Genomic DNA, 18388 nt, shown 5'->3' on the forward strand with positions numbered 1-18388 from the left:
GCCCTGGACGTTAGATTTTAAAATCACTTTATTTTCATGATCGATTCATCTGTCGATTGTTTTCTCCATGAATCCAGTTTAAAATGTTGATCAGTGTTTTTATCAAACCTGGAAATCATGATGTTCTCCAATGTCTCGTTTCATCCACAAACCAAAATTATTCAATTTGAACGATTTCTCTGTTGTAAATGGAGCAAAGAAGACACTTAACCCAGCACTTTTTACTTGATTTAACCTTTGTTTGTACCAGTTATCCCATTAAGACACAGGGTCTCATTTTCACAGTGAAGAATAAATAATATTTCTAAAAAAATATTAGGCAATTTTTAGTGTTTAAAGAACATTTTCTTGTAAATATAATCAATCTCAGCTTGACTGTTGTTTTGTTAGTTGATTTATGGAAATTACCCTTTGTTCATATATATATACATATACATATATGTATATGTATATATATATACATATACATATATGTATATGTATATACGTCCAATACGTCTTTATTACGACCAATTATTAAAGTTGTAAATAATCGGGGCTGCAATGCTTGGTGTCGACTAATTGATAAGGAATTGATTACAAATTGAATCGCCAATTCTTTTTTATAAACGTAACATTTAACAAACAATGAGTAAATAATTTTAACAACTTCTCTGAATGTGTAAGCCTTCTTGATGTTGAATATTATCTGTTTTTTGCTCCATTTAACTAAATAAATCATAATGTCGGTTTGTGGACAAAACGAGACATTTAAGAACGTCCTCATTTCAAAGTTTGGGAAACATAAATCAACCTTTTTCAACATTTTATGGCTCGAACGACCGATTGATGGTGAAAATCACCGACAGATGAATCGATTTTTGAGGTGAAAGTGAAAGAGTTGAAGGCTCGCTCAGGTGAGCTCTTACCTGAGCTGCTGCTTAGTCCTTCACACAGACTCCACTCAACATACCGGAGGTTCAGTATCCGCTCTTCTGAGCAGTCTCAGCGCCGCTCTTCACGGCTTCACCTCGGGCTGTAACCTGAGAAGCAGCGCCCTCCTCCCGCCGCTCAGGCATGGGCGTGACGCTGCGGAGGACAACCAGGGGCGCAGGTAACCACAGCAGGACGGTTTCTGGGGGCTCCAAACTGAAAGGCCCCCTCCCCCAAAAAACCTGCTGACAACCTGACAGGCATGGTGCGAACTACAGGGGAGCCAGGTGGGTCTCAGCCCCCCTTAATGAGACATGAGCTCCCCTGGAAACATGATTTGTGAGATCTAAAATATTGTCAGAATATTGTTTTTTGATTGATTTGATTCAGATTTGATGCGTGTGTGGAGGCGAGTGGAAATACGCCACAAGTCCTCGCTCTGAGCCACAAGTGTTATTTATTCAACCGTTTACTGAGAAGCTGATGTCACAAACGTGTGAATGTGGAGCTGGTGAATCTCGTCTGTGATTGGACGGTCGTTTCCAACAGAAGTCCTGAGGATCTAGCATAATTACAGTAAGTACAATAAGTATAGTATATGGGCGTGATTAAAGCTCTATTTCTCTGCTTTTTTGGTATCCATCCATCTTCTACTGCTAAGTGCCAATTACGGCTGCGTTTTTGTGTGTATCTGCGTCATTACCTCGTCTATGAAGCCCTAAAAGTCCATAACAATCAGTTCAGCCACTGCTGAGAGCGCAGGGTTTGATTGTTTTCCTAAGCTCTACGAAGCGGAATGGCACTTCTGTTGACTAATAACGTCACTGGTGAATTTCACCACTCCTCTAAACAGCAGCGCCTCCTAGTCCTCTAGGACTAGAGTCCGGGCACATCCGGTGACCCCGGAGCTGCGGGTCTGAGAGCTGACGTGCCAATGATGTCACTTCCAGGTAACTGGCCAATCACAAGACAGTCCGTGTTCTGTGGGTGTGGTTTTGGTCTGAAACAGCGCGGCTGAGACATTTACATCAGCCGTTTGCAGCGACTAGGAGGTTTTTGATCATAAAAACCACTTCATGTTAGTAAGTACACCTCCATATCTCATATATAAGTGAGATAGGACCACACTATGGCCTCTTTAATGTTCTACACATCACGGTCGAGCAGTTACGGTAATGTGAACCCTGTCGTACGTACCAGGATGGACTCGGGCCCTTGGTGGAAAGTCAGGTTCTACAGAGACAATTCTCCTTCCTCACATTGTGGGAACACATAAATGTGTTCAAAGGAAAAATAGACAACATAAACACAACATATTCATACTTTTCCAAACACTCTCAATGTGGTTTTGTTTTGGAACCACGACCATCGGGTTCAACTGGAAAAACAATTGTAGAAAATTAAACTTAACCAACATTATTTTGATAATTTACACCCAAATAATCAAAAGGGTCCCATTAGTGACCTCTACTGGCGACACTGGAGAGTGTAACAAACACATGTGAACTCATGGACACAGACAGTGTGCTCCACACTTTAATCTTTTTAACTTCATTACAACAACGCTGCATTTTTACAGAAAATCCTAGCACAAATGGCTTAAAACTGAATTAATTCAGCGACATCCTCACAGATTTAAATAATAACGCATTATGAAAATAGCTCTTTTAAGACATTAAGAAGGCACATCAAGGTACAGTTGGTTTGACGTCTCTGTAGCTGCTGACCCGTTCATTTGTAAACTCATTAAAATCCTCACCTCTGAAGAAGCTACTCATTGTTTTTGACTGTGATTAAAAACCAGGTCCAAATGTTAGGACATGTACACCCAGACTTCATTCATGGCATCAGCCATGGATAAGGCTTAAAGGGAGAGCTGAATGTGGTGCAAACACATAGTCAGTGCTGAGTGAGACCAGGGACTAAAGACATGAAGACATGTCTGAAAAACAGATTAAAGCCAACACCCATCTATGCTGGCTTCTTTCTACGATATCTAAAGAACGTGATTTACACTTTATCACAGGCTTTTCTGACTGGAAAGTGAAGTTTCCACAGAGAAAATCAGCATTTTTATCTTGTGTTGCTGGTCTACTGCTGCCTTGTTTGGTAAGTTTGTGTCGGATCGGGTAAACCAGATTCAAGGACTTAAAATGCCGAAATTGCCAAATAACACGTGTGAAGTCACTGGTGACCAACAACTCTATAAAGATCTCTGAAAATCGCTGAGTTTCTCAGTAGACTCTGGTGCACAGAGTGAGCGGTTTACAGAGCGACACAGACCTCCATTTTCAGTCATAAAAGGCTGTTAAATGTTGGCAAAACATATTCTGAGATATGAAGTGGTTAAAATTCAGTTTGTCCTTACGTCCCCACTGGCAGCCATGATTCAAGCTGGTTCCTCAGCCAGCACCAATTATGTGGAAACCGGTCTTGACGTCACCCCCTAATGATCTGAACTCCCATTGAAAGCCTCCAGAATTATGATTTGGTCCGCCCCATGTCGAGGGTTTACAAGTGGAAGTTCAGCGGTGTCACCTATCGGGATTGTACCAGGCGTCAATCACGTGGATTTCCACTGATACAAAACTTTAGGGTCTAAATTCCTCTAAAATGGGAACATGAATAACAAAATTGACATCAAGAAGATGTGAAAGTAGCATTTGAGACGGATAATTGTTTACCGAACAAAAAACTGTGATAATCATTCAGTCATGTGAGCAACCGTGACAAGAGGGAGCATCTGCTACTTTATTTCTCAAATATTCTTGAGTTTTGGGACAATTTTGGTTGCAAAAAACTCTCCATGATGAATATTAAGGCTTTAGGTTTCGTTGTGATGATTCTTTTCTTCTTTTTTGACCAAGCAGTTATGATTTGTGGAGAAAATGAACCTGCAGATGAGCTCTCTGTCTCCCAACAGCTGATTCTGTGGGGACACAGTTAGTGACATGTACCCGTATACGTGTGTGTTTAGACATCACACAGTGAAGGTAAATAGCAAAAGAAAATATGACCCTCAATAATTCAAGGTGTCATTTTAAGCTGTAAATTTCCTCTCCCCATCCATCACAGTCTGACAGCTGCATGTGTTAGTAACACTTCAGAGAGAGGCCCTTAAGGCAGAAACCACACAAACGTGTGTCAGGTTCAAAGTCCACGGTTAATGTACAGCTTATACTTTCCTGAAGAGACAAATCAGTGGAAGTAAAGAGCTAAAGAGAGGGCGGCTCCCTCTCTTTTGAGGCAGTGTGTCCCGAGCTGTGTTCTTTCACGCACTCGCAGTTCATTTGGTCGTCCGACGGAAAACGTGTGGAATGACAACAGGAGTCAAGAAGAAGGCCGTACTCCGTACTCCGTGACGTCAGTGCAGAGTGATTTCCTCCTCGTCGCCGTATCCACCGGCGGCTGAATCCTCGGCGTCGTATCTGCTCAGCTGCAGCAGCGGCAGCTCGAGCTCCGGGCTCCTGCTGCTCAGCTGCCGCACAGACGGGACCTTATCTGTCGGAGAAATCGCAGGAAAATGTCACGTCAAAGCATGAACATGATCACAGTCATTTTGTGAGTAGGGCTGCTGCTACGAGTGGTCAACAGAATCTGGAACAGGGGAGGCCAGATTTGATCATGTGAGATTTCCTGGGGCCAATGTTCCCTTTAACACTAAAAGTTACAAATACATTTATTTTCATTGTCACAATTCACAATTAAATGTAACCAAATCTAAGCCGCGCAGGAGTGAAAGGAGGTTTTTTTTGGTTTTTTTTAAAATCCTACCTTACTGTTTTTTATTCGGATTGACCAGGCCGTAGAAAATCTGACCGAGGGCCACGATTGGCCCACGGGCCGGACTTTGGACACGCCTGATGTAGAAAATCATTTAATGACATCCTTTTCATTCAAGGCATTGTCAAACGAGTTTGCAGGATTTCCTTTTTCTTTTTACTTATAATACTTATATACTTACTTATTATCATAATAAATATCAATTCATTTGAAAAGAAGTTGAGAAGAGCAGTCAGGTAGTTGTGGTTTTAAACTTCTCTATGGACTGAAAACAACATAAAGTGTAACTTTACCCATGCATAAACATTATGTTGATTTATAATAACCTTCAAAAGACATTTCAAATTATAATCTGGTCCATTGAAGACAGATGGTGCACCTGCTTGGCCAGAAACCATAATTGCCATTATAGTTGGGGTTCAGATTATGGCAACTAGAGCTGAACAATTACTCTTACTAAACTATTAATCGATCACTAAATTAATCGACAACTATTTTGATCATTGATGAATCGGTTTGAAGCTTTTTTCATAATTAAAACAAGATTTCTGATCGTTTCATCTTCTTAAATGTGAATATTTTCTGTTTTCTTTGCTCCATAAAACAAAGAAATCATTCAAACTGGATTATTTTGGTTTGTGGACAAAAACAAGACATTTGAGAACATCATCATTTCCAGGTTTGACGAACACTGATGGACATTTGTCACATTTTGGCACGGGTTCAGACAGAAATCCAGGGTTCATTTCACAGCTTCATTGTGTCATTGTGATGGTTAAATAAACGTGTTGTTGCTGGAGGATTGAGGGCTGTCTCCACTGCCCCCTACTGTCCGTTAGCGGAAAAGGAGGTGAAGATGCAACAGCCTTTAAAAAGCAGGAAACGTCCTCACAGACACATTCTGACCAAAATCTAAGACTTAGTCTTGTCTCATGTCACAGTATTGACAGAAGACATCGACATATTGTCCACTGACAGAAGGACGCCCTTACACACACACACACACACTTACTTTTGGAATAATACGTCTTGAGTGCCACGTGCAGTGAAATGCCACAGAGGCACACGGTGAATCCCAGCCAGTTCAGCGCGTTCATTTTGTCTCCCATCACAGACGCGGCCAAAAGCAGAGTGCACACCTCCTACAGGGCAACACAACAGGCATGTGTTCAACAGGTCGGTATTTACTGAGGTTTTATTCATATTTAATGACTTTTTATACTCCGTTGTACTGCACAATGACAATGGAGTTACCGTGATGCTTGGATGAAAAGAATGAAACAAAAGATAATGATGATGTTCGGCGGATGAGTCTGAACAAGACCAGAGCGCTGCCGTGCTTAGAGGCGCTACACAGCTGGAATGCTCATTACACAACAAAAACAAAACCCAGAGGAGGGAGGACATTCGCTTTTGGTCGGCACCAAAACAGGCACTACATGCAAACGGCATGTGGACGTATTGTGAAGTGAAAAAAAGCACCTTAAAGATCCCTGCTATAGAAAGAGTGAGGCTGGAAGTCCGGGAGACGAGCAGGAACTCCGAGAAGCCTAAACCGAAGGCCAGCATGCCGCCGATGCTCAGTGTGCAGAGCGAGTACAGGAGAGGCGAGAGCTCGGTCACTCGAAACAACTTCTCTGAGGTACTGATGCTCACACCTGCGGGGCACGGACCAGAGAACAGAGAACAGAACACGTCAAACAACATTTCAGAGGTTTCCGTTTCTGAACCCCGATGCTTACATTGTTGCTCAGATCAAGACCACGTCGCACTGCTTGATCCGACAAAGGTTTACTTGTATACGGTGACAGAGTGGGGCATCTTATCAGTGTCAGATCTTTGGCAGGCAGCGTCAAGCCTCTCTGGATTTGCCATGTGTGCATAATAATAAAACAGCTCTGAGAGTAATGTAATTAAAAATGGGGCAGAGAAAAGCGCTGACTCTGGTTTCGCCCTCGTCACCACCGACTAAAACCCACATCATGACTGATTTATTGGAGCGTCAAAATAAGAAAATAGAGCTAATGAGAAAATATTTGATCTGCAGCTACTTGTTATGTCGGCTGTTCTGCCTGAAATGTAAGAGAGAAGACACGTCTGTCACAGTGCACACAATTCACAGGGCTTATTACAGCATATACATATATATATATATATATATATATATATATATATATATATACACACACACACATATATATACATATATATATATATATATATACATATATATGGACAGAGTACGGATAATAAAGACTTAAGTGCGTCTCACCTTCATTAAACAGGAAGAGAGGAAAGAGGCCAAAGAACATGAGCGGCTGAAGGTGGAACATGGCGTCGATGGGGTTCTGAAGACCTGCAGGAAACAAAACAACGTGAAATACAAAGTTAAATAAAAACAAAAACCATCGTTAGTTTTGAGGCAAATATCCCTTTGAGGTGAGGGATATTTCAGCAGCAACTGCCTCTAAATGTCACAATCAGTTTCCTTGTGGTCTGACAACAACTGAGCTCCTACAACACTGACCCAGCTCGGACTTCTGCATGAGGATCTGGGTGAGGGTCCAGCGGATCCCGCCTATGAAGGACGCCAGCAACACCATGACGAATCCCTCCAGGTTGAACTGGGTCGACTCGTACGTAAACATAAACAGACCGCTGGAGATCAGCAGGACCACCACGATCAGGAATGGGTTCTGACAAGAGACAGAGAATCTGTGAGAAACGGCAACAAATGACAGACAGACAGATTCCAAAATGACACATCCTCTGTTGCAATGGGCACTAGCTCTTTTGGGTTTGACTGTTGAGTCCAGAAAGCAGAGCCGCTTGCTCGCTTGCATACGGAGTCTATTTTGTGTTTATGAGCATAGATCGAGACGAAACTTAAACTTCAATTAAAGTGATAGTGCAGGCTTTTCAAACTGGACGCATCCAAAAATGCACCATTGCTGGAAAAACACAAGGAACAACAGCCACTTAACAAAATGCTCACTTGATAAAATATATGCTGGCTTAAGTCACAATATCTTAAGAATGTGTTTGCCACTTTCTTCCACACCAAAGCATCACAGCACACGGGAGCTGTTGATCCACCGCCGTCTCCATCAGTAAGTTCATCTGTGTTATTTTGTGACTTCAGTGTTTGAAATCCTTCATTTAAATTGATCTGAGTGACAAAAAACTGAGCACATAAGGCAGCAGTAGACCAGCAGCTCCTGCGTTCCTGTGAGCTAAAAATGCTGCTTTTCTCTATGGACTTTGGTTTGGGAGATAAAGCGGATAACAAACTTTAGTTTCCAGTCAGGAAGATTGTTTTAACAGCGAGATAAAGCAAAAAAACTAATGACAGTAACTCACCGACTCCTCTAGTTTAAACGCCAGGGAGAAAAAGAGGATAAAGAGCACTGCTGTGGACTTGGTCATGGTGTACCTTTAAAAACAAACACAACAAACAACATCACTCATACGCTTCGATTCACACCACTGAGGTCACATGTTGCAAAAAGCCACAAACTTACAAGCTAATGGTGATGAAGAGTAAACTCCAGTTGGAAAGTCCAATGTCCAGAGCTGTGGCCAAGGCTGTGTGAGAGAGAGAGACAGACAGACAGACAGACAGACAGACAGACAGACCGAGAATAAAGAGCTTTTACATGACAAAAAACACATTACACTAAATAAATAATATGGTGAAAAGTTTGTAAATAATGTAAATAGTGACTCAATAACTGTAGAGCTGTTGGGCTTTAAACTGGTTTCCGTCTGTAACTAAATTAAAGTCCCAACACGAGCTTATGTGGACATGTGGAAGTCAAACCTGTTTGTAGCTCTGTGAAGAAAAGTAAAGTTTACTTTTGTTTATTATGTGATTGGTTTGATTACCTTACATACATTATCCCATGGTTGGACTTATAAAGGATTATCTTATCTTCAAACTATCACACTGGTTATGATTTATCTCAATGGACTTTGGAAAGAAAGATTTCTTTATTTGATATTCACAATTAATCAATAATCCAATATCCTGCACAGTGTAAACTACCACTTTGGGGCAGAAAACTTTAACTTATTTGTTTATTTTAGCATTGCAATGGGGATACTGGGGGCTACTTAGTGATGATTGAGTGGGATTGCATGTTGGCAAGCTTAACAGTATTTTAAATTAATTGATTTTCCCAATTCACAATGATCCCGCCAATCAAAATGCAACTTATTTTGAGTGCTTTTCATCACAGTGTGTGATAAAATCCCTGGTAAAGAGGTAACGGTCAGTCCCTGGGCTCTCACTCACCAGTCGGTGCCACTTTCAGGAGGTAATCTGTCCAGTTCAGAATGACGCGGGGTTTCCCTGTCCAGCAGTGCATGGCCCGCCGCGTCAAAGCAGACAGGCAGAAAATGACGGTGAGGTGAGTCAACGTCATGAAGAGGGGATAGTGGAAACCCTGAGACAGAGAGAGAGAGAGAAGAGAAAAGCAAAGTGGGTCATTTCTCAAGAGGTTTGCTTTGACTTTCTCACAGATCTGCACAAATATCACACAGTTATCATGTTAAATGTTTATCAAATGTCAACCATTTGGCTGGAAAGCTTCAGGGTGTCAAGAGGCTTCATCACAGACTGTCTCAGTAAACATTGCCACCGTTTTACACCCAAATCTTTTTGAAGTCATACTGAATAAGTCATTTGCTCTGAGCATGTGACTGTTTTACAATATTAACCAAAAGTATCTATAGTGGGGCAATTTTTCTGGAGGCAGTATTTTGATGGCCTTTTTTTATCTGCAGCCAGCAAGAAAAACCCTTCAAAGATAAATATCATCCATCCATCATTTACCGCTTTATCCTCAACATGAGGGTACACGCGGGGGATTCTGTGCCAATCTCAGCTGACATAGGGCGAAAGACGGGTTGACAGCCTGGACAGATCACCAGTCCATCACAGGGACATGGAGACAAACACTGACACCTATGGTCATTTTAAAGTGTCTAATTTACCTAATCCCCATATTACATGTTTGTGGACTTTGGGAGGAAACCAGAGAAAAACCCATGCGCACATGGGGAGAACACGCAAACTCCATGCAGAAAGGACCTTGTTCTTACCGGGTCGCAAACCCAGGTCTTCTCACTTCAAAGGCAAGAGTGCTAACCACTACACCAACTGTGTGACCCAAGATAAATATCAGTTTCACCCAATTTGTACCTGACATTGGGCAGAAGGTGGGGTGCATAGAGACAAACAACCATCAACTCTCACACCAACTTATCTCAAAAGGAATAGTTCCGTTCAGATTAAACCCCTCCACTTACCTTCATCAGCCATTTGTTATAGAAGGTGATGCCAATGGAGAAGGCGTAGTAGAGTAGAACTAATCCCACACCGCGAAGCCCCTTGCACAGGAACTGGACGGGAAACGCCATGAAGGTGTAAAAAGCTGTCCACGGTGGGACAGCTACAGACAAGAGGTCATCTCTTCACCGACTCTGCAGCCATGCCTGTCACCCATAGCGGACAGCTGAAAGAGAGAGAGTGGAGGATCGGGGAGGGGACAAAAAAGCCGTTTATCTGTGTGCATGTGTACAGTGAGCAAGCATAACACACCGTTTCAGGGCAGTACACACACAGACACACACACACACACGCACAAACAGCGCTGAGTCAGCCTAACATCAACATTAGCTCTAGCTCAGTATTTGCAACTATTATGAGCCAGTTTGTCAAGTTAGCAGTCAAATAACGACATAAACAGCAACATTAACCACACATGCCATTAATGACACAGTCGCGTCTCATGTTAGTAAGAATAAGAACAAGAATAGCACTCACCGGGATGTTGTTTGGCTAACTTTCCCGTGCTAACTAGCGTTTTGACCCATTTCGAAATCAACTAAAAACCGTCGACTAAACACTTATATAATATAATAATAAATATCTATATCATAAACCACGTTCTCATGTCTCACCATCATCTGTTGCTTGGAGCAACTGGTGACGGGGACGTGAACACTGACCCTGTCTCGGTACGTGTCCTTTCCACGTGACCAAACTCGCACTCAAACTGAACCCCGTAGATTAATCTTAACATTTTATCTTGTCAGAGTCAATAAGCTCTAAAACGTCACACCCACTGCGAACCACAGCAGTGGACGAATTACAATGGAGCAGTCGTCCATTCGGCGTACACATTACTCTCGCCGGTGGCTTTTGTGTTTACATAACTATGTGCTTTTCCTGCTTCCTTTCGTACAGCATCATCTATCCCGGGACAGCAACTGCCACCCACCCACACACACACACACTGTTCCCAGAGATAACCACAATATTAGCATTGGGCTACAGCAACAGCTAATGTTTACATAGCTTGATGACGCGTCACTAGCTATGGGAAGTAGCTGCGTCGCACAACCTGTGGAAGCGGTGCGGAACAAGGCTGGGACGTGCCGTGCCGTGCCTGACTCGGTGTTAACCCACTTTATAATATAGTTACATGTGTATAGTTAAGTGTGTGCAAACGTCTCGTTAGCGAGATGCTAGCAGCAGCAGCAGCGTCCTATATAACCGAGGCTAGCAGAGTCATTTAGCCTGATGCTAAGTGCGGCTACTGTACTTCTCGTATTTTTTGTTTTTGTTATTGTTGTTGTTGTTTAATTAATTAATTTCTCATCCACGGGCGAGCAATGAGTAAACAAAGCAGTTGAATACACACTCATTACATACCATCACTCATGCTGTCCTCACTTTAAAACATGCTAACTTTGGATTAAGACGACCATTTGTTGGACCATGGGTGAGAGAACCTGCACGCTTGACCCAAAATGGCCACAAGGGGGAGTGAAAACATAAAAATATATATTAGTAAGTCATAATTATGAGATGCCAAGTTATAATTATGAAATACTAAGTCATACTTATGAGATGCAACGTCATAAAAGTAAAGTATCCCATAAATATGAGACTGTATTTCATGATTATGAGAAAGTATCAAAAAGTATCCCTAAAAAACTAATACTAAACTAAACATGTAGCTATTTTAGTAAATAATACAACGCTTTACTACATATTTATGACTTAGAATCTCATAACTATGACATACTTTCTCATAATTACGACTTAGTGTCGGACTTGCATCCTAAAACAATCAGAAAACCACACGAAAAGGGAAACATCTGACCCCGGACATTGTAGGTATTCGCTGTCACCAGGAGATGGCGATGATGCAACTATGTGTGGCTATAAACTGCCATTAATCCAAGAGAAGAAGACAGAAGCGGAAGTGGAGTAAAAACAAGAACCGGAAGTGTCGTGATCTCGGCTGAGCTAAGGTAACGTTTGAAATACCTTGTGTAAGCTTGGCACAGCTGCGTGGTGTTGTTGTTTGTATTGTTGTTGTTTTTTAACAGATTTAGCAGATTTAACACCATGTTAAACGTTTTCTGGTGTTGTTTTCAGCAGAATGGCGGAGGACGAGGATGAGACGGGCTTCGAGGAGGAGTTGGACGACGGTTCCGGCGGCGTCGATGTCGGCCACGGCAGGAGGAAGAGGCTCTTCTCCAAGGAGCTCCGGTGCATGATGTACGGCTTCGGGGACGACCAGAACCCGTACACGGAGTCCGTGGACATTCTGGAGGATCTGGTGATCGAGTTCATCACCGAGATGACCCACAAGGCCATGTCCATAGGGCGACAGGGCCGTGTCCAGGTGGAGGACATTGTTTTCCTCATTCGCAAGGACCCGAGGAAGTTTGCCCGAGTCAAAGACCTGCTGACCATGAACGAGGAGCTCAAGAGGGCGAGGAAAGCCTTCGACGAGGCCAACTATGGCTCCTGAACTCATCCACCCGTGTCACTCCTCCACATTCACCTGTTATTCTGTGTTCAAGCTCGTTCACACTTGAGTTTCTGCCCTTAGTCCTTATATTTTGACGGGAGTGAGTGACCTGTATAATGTTAATGTGTGAAAGAGTTGTTATGATGTCTGGGACTGTCTATATCAAAGGAATATAGACAGGAATTTAGTTTTAAAGGCCTCTTGTTAGTCTATAATGTATGTGAAGTTATTTTCATCTGACTAAAATAAAAAGAAAATAATTCTGCATCAGTTTGTTTATTAATCACCAGGATCTGTGTCAGCTCTACAGAGACCATTTTTTACCACATTGTTTTTACAGTATAGCCCAGAGTTTTCAAGCTAACTGGTGTCAGGCTGCAGCTAACGGATTATTTTCACAATTGATTTAATCAGTTCATCATTTGGTCGATACATTATTTACTTGTTTGGTCCAGAAAAAGTTGAATAAAGTTGATTAGATGTTTCCTAGAACATTGAAATGATGATTCTAATAGATTAAGAAGGATGCACTCTGCACTGTTTTGTGCCCTTTGAACATTCACAAGGCCGTCATGTGTTCATCAGTTTCCCAGAAAATCCCAACGTAATTCCACTGAGTCAAAGACAAAACTACCCAAGCTCGAAACACAAATGGACAAAAAGAAGAAACAAACAGATTTTATTGATATTCCTCAACACAAAAAGTGTTTTCTTTTTTTTTATACACAGACCATAAATATGATTCATTTATTCTGTTATTCAAGCAAATGACCTTTTTACAGTGAAGGTGGTTGGATTGAATTGGTCTAAGCAGCAGGTAACGAGGCTGCTGTTCTATCTAGACTACATCTAGATCAGAGCTTCACCAGCAGAGCCGGGAGGGAGGGGGCGGGGGGTTGTTTTGTCGCCGATGACACGCAACGCCATGCATTTACTGCAAAGTGAAAAATCCCCGTTTGTCGTCTTTCCTTTCGACAGTGTCGCACGCACAAACGTGCTGATGGGGAGAAGAGTGTAGCTGAGCCTGCGACCCCAACCTCCACAGCTGGGTGCCCGAGCTGTCTGTTGAGGATCTCTACAAGGATGGAGAAGAGAGGCGGTGAACCAGGTGGACAGGATGGAGGAGGACGGTGTGTGGGTGTGTGTACATGTGTGGTGTAGAGGGAGAGGATTTAGTGGGTGTGTTTGGGAGGGGGCTTCACAGGGAGGAAGAGAAGGAGGAGGAATGTCCATGAGTCTTTCTGGTTTTACTGCACATTCTCCATCATCTTGAGGAATTCTGGAGAAGGAAAAGGAGACGGGACAACATGTCAGTGTTGATGACACATTTTGAACCACCATAGTGTTGCTTAAAGTCCAAATGTAAGAATAACGTCTACACTGACATAAAATCATCTTATAATATATACATATATATACACACACATATATATATATACATGTATATATATATATATATATATATATATATATATGTATATATATATATATTATGTATGTGTATATATTCGTATATATACATATACATAATAAAACATAAATAAACATTAGCCAACTAATTGGTTGGGGCCAACTGGGCCAATATTTTCCATTTTCAAATTTCTTCTTTTTTTTTACTGTTTCACACATATATTATTATTAAGATTATACTTTTTTTATTCAACATACACCAAGACGTTAATGTAGATTGGAGAGAGAGAGCAATAATGTTGTTCTATAACTGGTTACTGAAGTTACTGAACTTGTTTTAGACAAAAGGAGCCAAGAAAATCGGCATCGATCCTGCAAAAACCTCTAATCATCATCATCATCATCGTCCTTGTCATGTTGCGCGTGCACATACCGTCAAAGTCCAGCATGCCGTCGTTGTTCTTGTCTCCGTCTTTGAGCAGCTCGTCGATCTCATCCTCTGAGATGTTCTCACCGGTGCTGCGGATGATCAGGGCGAACTCCTCTCTGTCGATGTAACCGTCGGCGTTCCTGTTTACAACAACAACAACAACACACAGGCCCGTGAAACACTGTAAACACAAACAATCAGGATATAATTATAATGATGATGATGATGATGATGATGCAGTGTCTTACTTGTCGAACACACGGAAACACTCTGCCAACTCTTCCTCGCTCTTGCCGGCCTGGTCCTCCTTCAGCAGCCTCACCATCATGACCAAGAACTCCTCGAAGTCGATGGAACCGCTACCTGAAGGTTCAACCAGAGGCCAGTGTTGTAAACCTCGTTCACACCCATTCACGCGCTGCAACGTGGGGTTAAGTGTCTTTGCTCAAGGACACATAGTATAGACTAGCAGGGCCAGGAATTGAACCTCACCCTAGTGTTAATACTTTTACTTCTAAAAGTTAAGCACATTTTATATCTTTATAAAATGTAATATTACTTAATATTTATATTACTTAATATTTACTTAAGTAATATTATTAAAAAAAGTGACTTCATCTTTAAAGATACTTGTACTTTTATTCGAGTATCCATTTGTAGTCCTGTGGCGCTCGTCTTTTTACGCACGGTTTTACGCACGAGCCACATTCAGAGGAGACGCAGAAATGAAGTGAAAACAACTTCATCAGCACATGTGCACACTTCTGAAGTGTCATTTAAAGTCGGAGCAGCTTCTATTTGTACGTGTTTGATGCAGTTTTGTTTGTACTTGCTTGCGCGTAAAAACCTGTTTTGTTGTTAAACACTCACCGTCCTCATCGACCTCCTCGATGATCTCCTCCAGCTCCTCTCTTGTCGGGTTCTGGCCCAGCATCCTCATCACGGTTCCCAACTCCTTGGTGCTGATGTCACCGCCACCGTCGGTGTCGAACATGTCGAAGGCGGCTTTGAACTCTGCGCGAGACAAGAGACGCCCGTCAAAATCCCGGCGACAAATCAAACCTTACACTCGCCATGAAGACACTTTCATGATAGGAGGGCGCTACCATGGTGATACTGCTAATAATACACGTGTAGGAGCTAGAATGTAAGTTCAATTTCCTCCTTTATTTTTCTAAATTCACCCTTTATTTATTAACTTTGCTTATGAATCATTAGTCAGGAATACACGTTCAATTGATTAATTACTCAATACAATAATTAAATGAAACAATAAAATTGACTGTACTCAGTTTTGCCAGATATTTGTCAGCAGTTTTGTTTTTTTAAAGCTTCTACGTGTAAGTGTCATCATGGAGAATTCACCCATCCCAGTGACGTCACATGATCATATTATTAGGAATTTTTTTTAATGATTAAATTACTTTCATTCATTACTATGGTTTTACACATGAGTTATACAGTTAAAGGCCAAATCATTTGTGGCTTTTTCTACTCAGTATTTGATATATTTTATATGTTATAGTTGCTACAATATGAATAAATGAGCCTGTATGTCACAAATCTACAACTGTGTGAAGGATTTGGGAGCAAATAATCCCACATTATCTGCTTTTTCTGGAATATTCATTCAAAAAAATTGCAGGAAATGGAGGCGAATGTCATCCAGGGGCGTAATCATTATTTAAAGGGGCAGGGGGGTGGAGCAGAAGGGGTGGGGCGGGGTTTGGTTACTTTACTCACCAGCCAGCATTTCCTCGCTCAGGTAGGAGCGGGCCTCTTGTTGGGCGTCAGTCTGGAATAAAAAACATGGACAATGATCGTCATTCACTCAGATTATAGTCCAGTTTAACCCATTCATGAACAGTTTGTGTGGTATGTATTTTTTAGATTACATTAGACTAAATCTGTGTTTTTTGACACCGCACTGGTGGATTTCACTGTGGAATAAAAAAAAACATAAAAACAAAATTGAAATGATTTTGTTAAAATAAATCATTTTAAATGATACTATTATACTGTGTATGTACTTGTATGTATTTACTTGCTGTAAATATTCCAATCAACAAAATATCACACGTTTCCCACAGATCATTACAGTCCGCAGTTATTGTTATTTTTATTGACTTATTATATGTATTTAGTGTTGTGGATGTTTGTGCTGAAACTCTAAACTAAATGTGTCAGTTGTGTGTGTGATGCCGCGGGCCGCATTCCAACAGGTTTCCTGTGGCCGTGGGTGAAAATGAGTGCGGGCTATTTCAGGCTCAACACATTAGGGGCTTGGCTGTATAAGGCCTGCAGACATGCAATCCCTGAGAATTTGTCACTCAAGCAGAATCCACAGCTGACTGACTGACTGACGCCCGCCCTGCTGACAGAAAAATAAACCACCCCACCTGAAGTTTCTACACAGGATGAAGAACCTTTTCTAAATATAACTGTAGCTGCTTCATAGATGATTCAATGAAGACGTGTCAAAAACATTTGAAGGAAGCCAATTAGATAATATTAACATCACAAACAGGAAAATAAAACATGCAAAGTTATTGGATTGAATGCATTCAAACATCTCAAACATCTATGAAATATACTTATATATAAATAATGTCTGCTCTGGCCTCAACGTTTTCAACTTCCTCAATTATTCCAAACCTCATTTTGCACGAGCGACTGTTCTTACCATGTTTGCGGGTTAGCTCTTCCCCCCCAAAATATCCAAGGATAAAAGAAAACAGCCCAAAGGAGTGGTCAATCCGCGTGCACCCGGACAGAGAGACTAGACGTCAAGTGAGGGTTCACAGACACTTTAAACGGGGGAGCCAGGTCCCGCCCCCTGACTCTCACAGGCCTCCAGATTTAGTATCCTGAACTTTTAGGGTTCTGGGGCCAGGGCAAGCCAATCACACTTTGAAGAGGAACGCTCTGGGTTTCTCCAAGTCACAAAAGTTAAGAATGTGGAAGAAGAAGAAGAAGAAGAAGAAGAAGAAGAAGAAGAAGAAGAAGAAGTAAAGTGCGGGTTTTAGAAGAGAAGGAGGGAAAATGTGCGGCCGAGGAGAGAAACATGGAGAGAGACGTAAATGAAGCAATGAGTTGAAAAATGCACAAGATATGTCACTCTGTCTCTGTCACCTGGTTCGTTCAATCACTCTGACACACTGTGAACACATTTATATTTAAAAAGAGACGCATATTTTACCTTATGTCTTAAAATTAAAGGGTCATTTAAATTTAAAACACACACAAACTGTGATTTTCTTTCATGCGAAGTGTCCATTTCTTTAAATGAACACGAGGGGACTCTGGAAATGGCCCCTGAGTCTCAGAAACTATGTTAAAATGGACCAACGACAAAGAAAAGGAGTACACCTTGGATCTTGTCTGGGCCCATTGTTGTTTTTACATTTAGGGGCCAAGGATTTTAAAGTAATATGTTTGTGATGGTGGTGTTTCAATGTGCAATTTAAAACCAAGACAAGAATTCTTCAGGGCTGGTCCCACCATGAGTCCACCTCCACCCTTATAGCCGTGTCCCTGAATAGCAGGCAGATTTTAGGGTTGAGGGGGGTGAAAGTATTCCCATGATGCCACTAATCTGTCACAACTTAACACAACCTGATGCTCCTTATAAGGCGGGCAGTTCCTGAAGGCGGAGGATGGCGGCGGGCGGTGACAGACGAGGATAGGAGGAAGTGGGACGTAGCAGAGAGCGGCCGTCATGGAGTAAAGGGGAGGGATGTTGGTGTTTGAGAGGTGGTGGGGGGGCCATTGCAGGCTATAAACCCAGAGGGAAAAAGTGGGTGAGCTGCGTTTTTCCAACTCATCCGCTCTGTTTCCAGCCTCTAGTGCCGTCTGTTAGTTAGTGGCTGCTCGGCTTCAAACCTCTCCTCTCCTTCACCACTGGGGGGCAGCGATTTCCGAGCCGGGAGAGGAGACTGCTGCTGCGTGAAGATCAAGCACAGAGCGAGAGCTGACGTGGATCACGCCTGCGAATTTCTGCACGTTTTAATAGTTCTCGACTCGA

General features: G+C 42.0%; 4 protein-coding genes across 11 annotated transcripts in view; 1 reads left to right on the plus strand and 3 right to left on the minus strand.

Annotated features, from left to right (window-relative positions):
- LOC131468815 (collagen alpha-1(XX) chain) overlaps nt 1-1021 on the minus strand; it is a 30526-nt gene extending 29505 nt beyond the window's left edge. For 2 of the 3 annotated variants that reach the window (XM_058643441.1, XM_058643439.1), the window contains exon 1: nt 909-1021. The gene's annotated coding sequence lies outside the window, so the exon portion shown is untranslated. The remainder of the gene's footprint in view (nt 1-908) is intronic. The other variant, XM_058643440.1, reaches the window with a different exon arrangement.
- Nucleotides 1022-3634: 2613 nt separating this feature from the next.
- slc35c2 (solute carrier family 35 member C2) lies at nt 3635-12176 on the minus strand. Of its 4 annotated transcripts, none has more exons than XM_058643444.1 (10): nt 12035-12176; nt 10006-10211; nt 8990-9140; nt 8217-8280; nt 8056-8128; nt 7223-7391; nt 6968-7051; nt 6178-6353; nt 5708-5837; nt 3635-4413 (listed from the first exon to the last, which is right to left on the minus strand). In XM_058643444.1, the coding sequence occupies exons 2-10, from the start codon at nt 10114-10116 to the stop codon at nt 4277-4279; spliced, it is 1095 nt and encodes a 364-aa protein (XP_058499427.1). In that variant the 5' UTR covers nt 10117-10211; nt 12035-12176; the 3' UTR covers nt 3635-4276. The 4 variants fall into 4 exon arrangements, with proteins under 4 accessions (XP_058499427.1, XP_058499425.1, XP_058499428.1 ...); XM_058643442.1 differs by lacking the exon at nt 12035-12176 and adding an exon at nt 11414-11729; XM_058643445.1 differs by lacking the exon at nt 12035-12176 and adding an exon at nt 10660-10958.
- On the plus strand, nt 11876-12789 carry taf13 (TATA-box binding protein associated factor 13). 3 transcript variants are annotated; one of them, XM_058643450.1, is made up of 2 exons: nt 11876-12018; nt 12146-12789. In XM_058643450.1, the coding sequence occupies exon 2, from the start codon at nt 12150-12152 to the stop codon at nt 12522-12524; it is 375 nt and encodes a 124-aa protein (XP_058499433.1). In that variant the 5' UTR covers nt 11876-12018; nt 12146-12149; the 3' UTR covers nt 12525-12789. The 3 variants fall into 3 exon arrangements, with proteins under 3 accessions (XP_058499433.1, XP_058499432.1, XP_058499434.1); XM_058643449.1 differs by having other exon boundaries at nt 11887-12018; nt 12149-12789; XM_058643451.1 differs by having other exon boundaries at nt 12013-12039.
- A 567-nt stretch (nt 12790-13356) lies between these two features.
- On the minus strand, nt 13357-17158 carry tnnc2.2 (troponin C2, fast skeletal type, tandem duplicate 2). Its single transcript, XM_058643448.1, has 6 exons — nt 17048-17158; nt 16108-16159; nt 15235-15378; nt 14613-14727; nt 14368-14504; nt 13357-13803 (listed from the first exon to the last, which is right to left on the minus strand). The coding sequence occupies exons 1-6, from the start codon at nt 17048-17050 to the stop codon at nt 13772-13774; spliced, it is 483 nt and encodes a 160-aa protein (XP_058499431.1). The 5' UTR covers nt 17051-17158; the 3' UTR covers nt 13357-13771.
- Nucleotides 17159-18388: the final 1230 nt, after the last annotated feature.

This window comes from Solea solea, chromosome 11, assembly GCF_958295425.1.
Source record: "Solea solea chromosome 11, fSolSol10.1, whole genome shotgun sequence".
In the NCBI taxonomy this organism is placed as follows: domain Eukaryota; kingdom Metazoa; phylum Chordata; class Actinopteri; order Pleuronectiformes; family Soleidae; genus Solea; species Solea solea.

Coding starts and splice junctions, on each gene's coding strand:
- slc35c2 (XM_058643444.1), bottom strand. CDS start 10,116: ATGGCGTTTCCCGTCCAGTTCCTGTGCAAGGGGCTTCGCGGTGTGGGA. Junction 8,129..8,216: donor CTCTTCATCACCATTAGCTT/GTAAGTTTGTGG, acceptor TTGTTTTTAAAG/GTACACCATGACCAAGTCCA. Junction 4,414..5,707: donor CAAGACGTATTATTCCAAAA/GTAAGTGTGTGT, acceptor TTTCTCCGACAG/ATAAGGTCCCGTCTGTGCGG.
- taf13 (XM_058643450.1), top strand. CDS start 12,150: ATGGCGGAGGACGAGGATGAGACGGGCTTCGAGGAGGAGTTGGACGAC.
- tnnc2.2 (XM_058643448.1), bottom strand. Junction 15,379..16,107: donor GAGCGAGGAAATGCTGGCTG/GTGAGTAAAGTA, acceptor TGTCTCGCGCAG/AGTTCAAAGCCGCCTTCGAC. Junction 14,728..15,234: donor CGAGGAGGTCGATGAGGACG/GTGAGTGTTTAA, acceptor TTGAACCTTCAG/GTAGCGGTTCCATCGACTTC.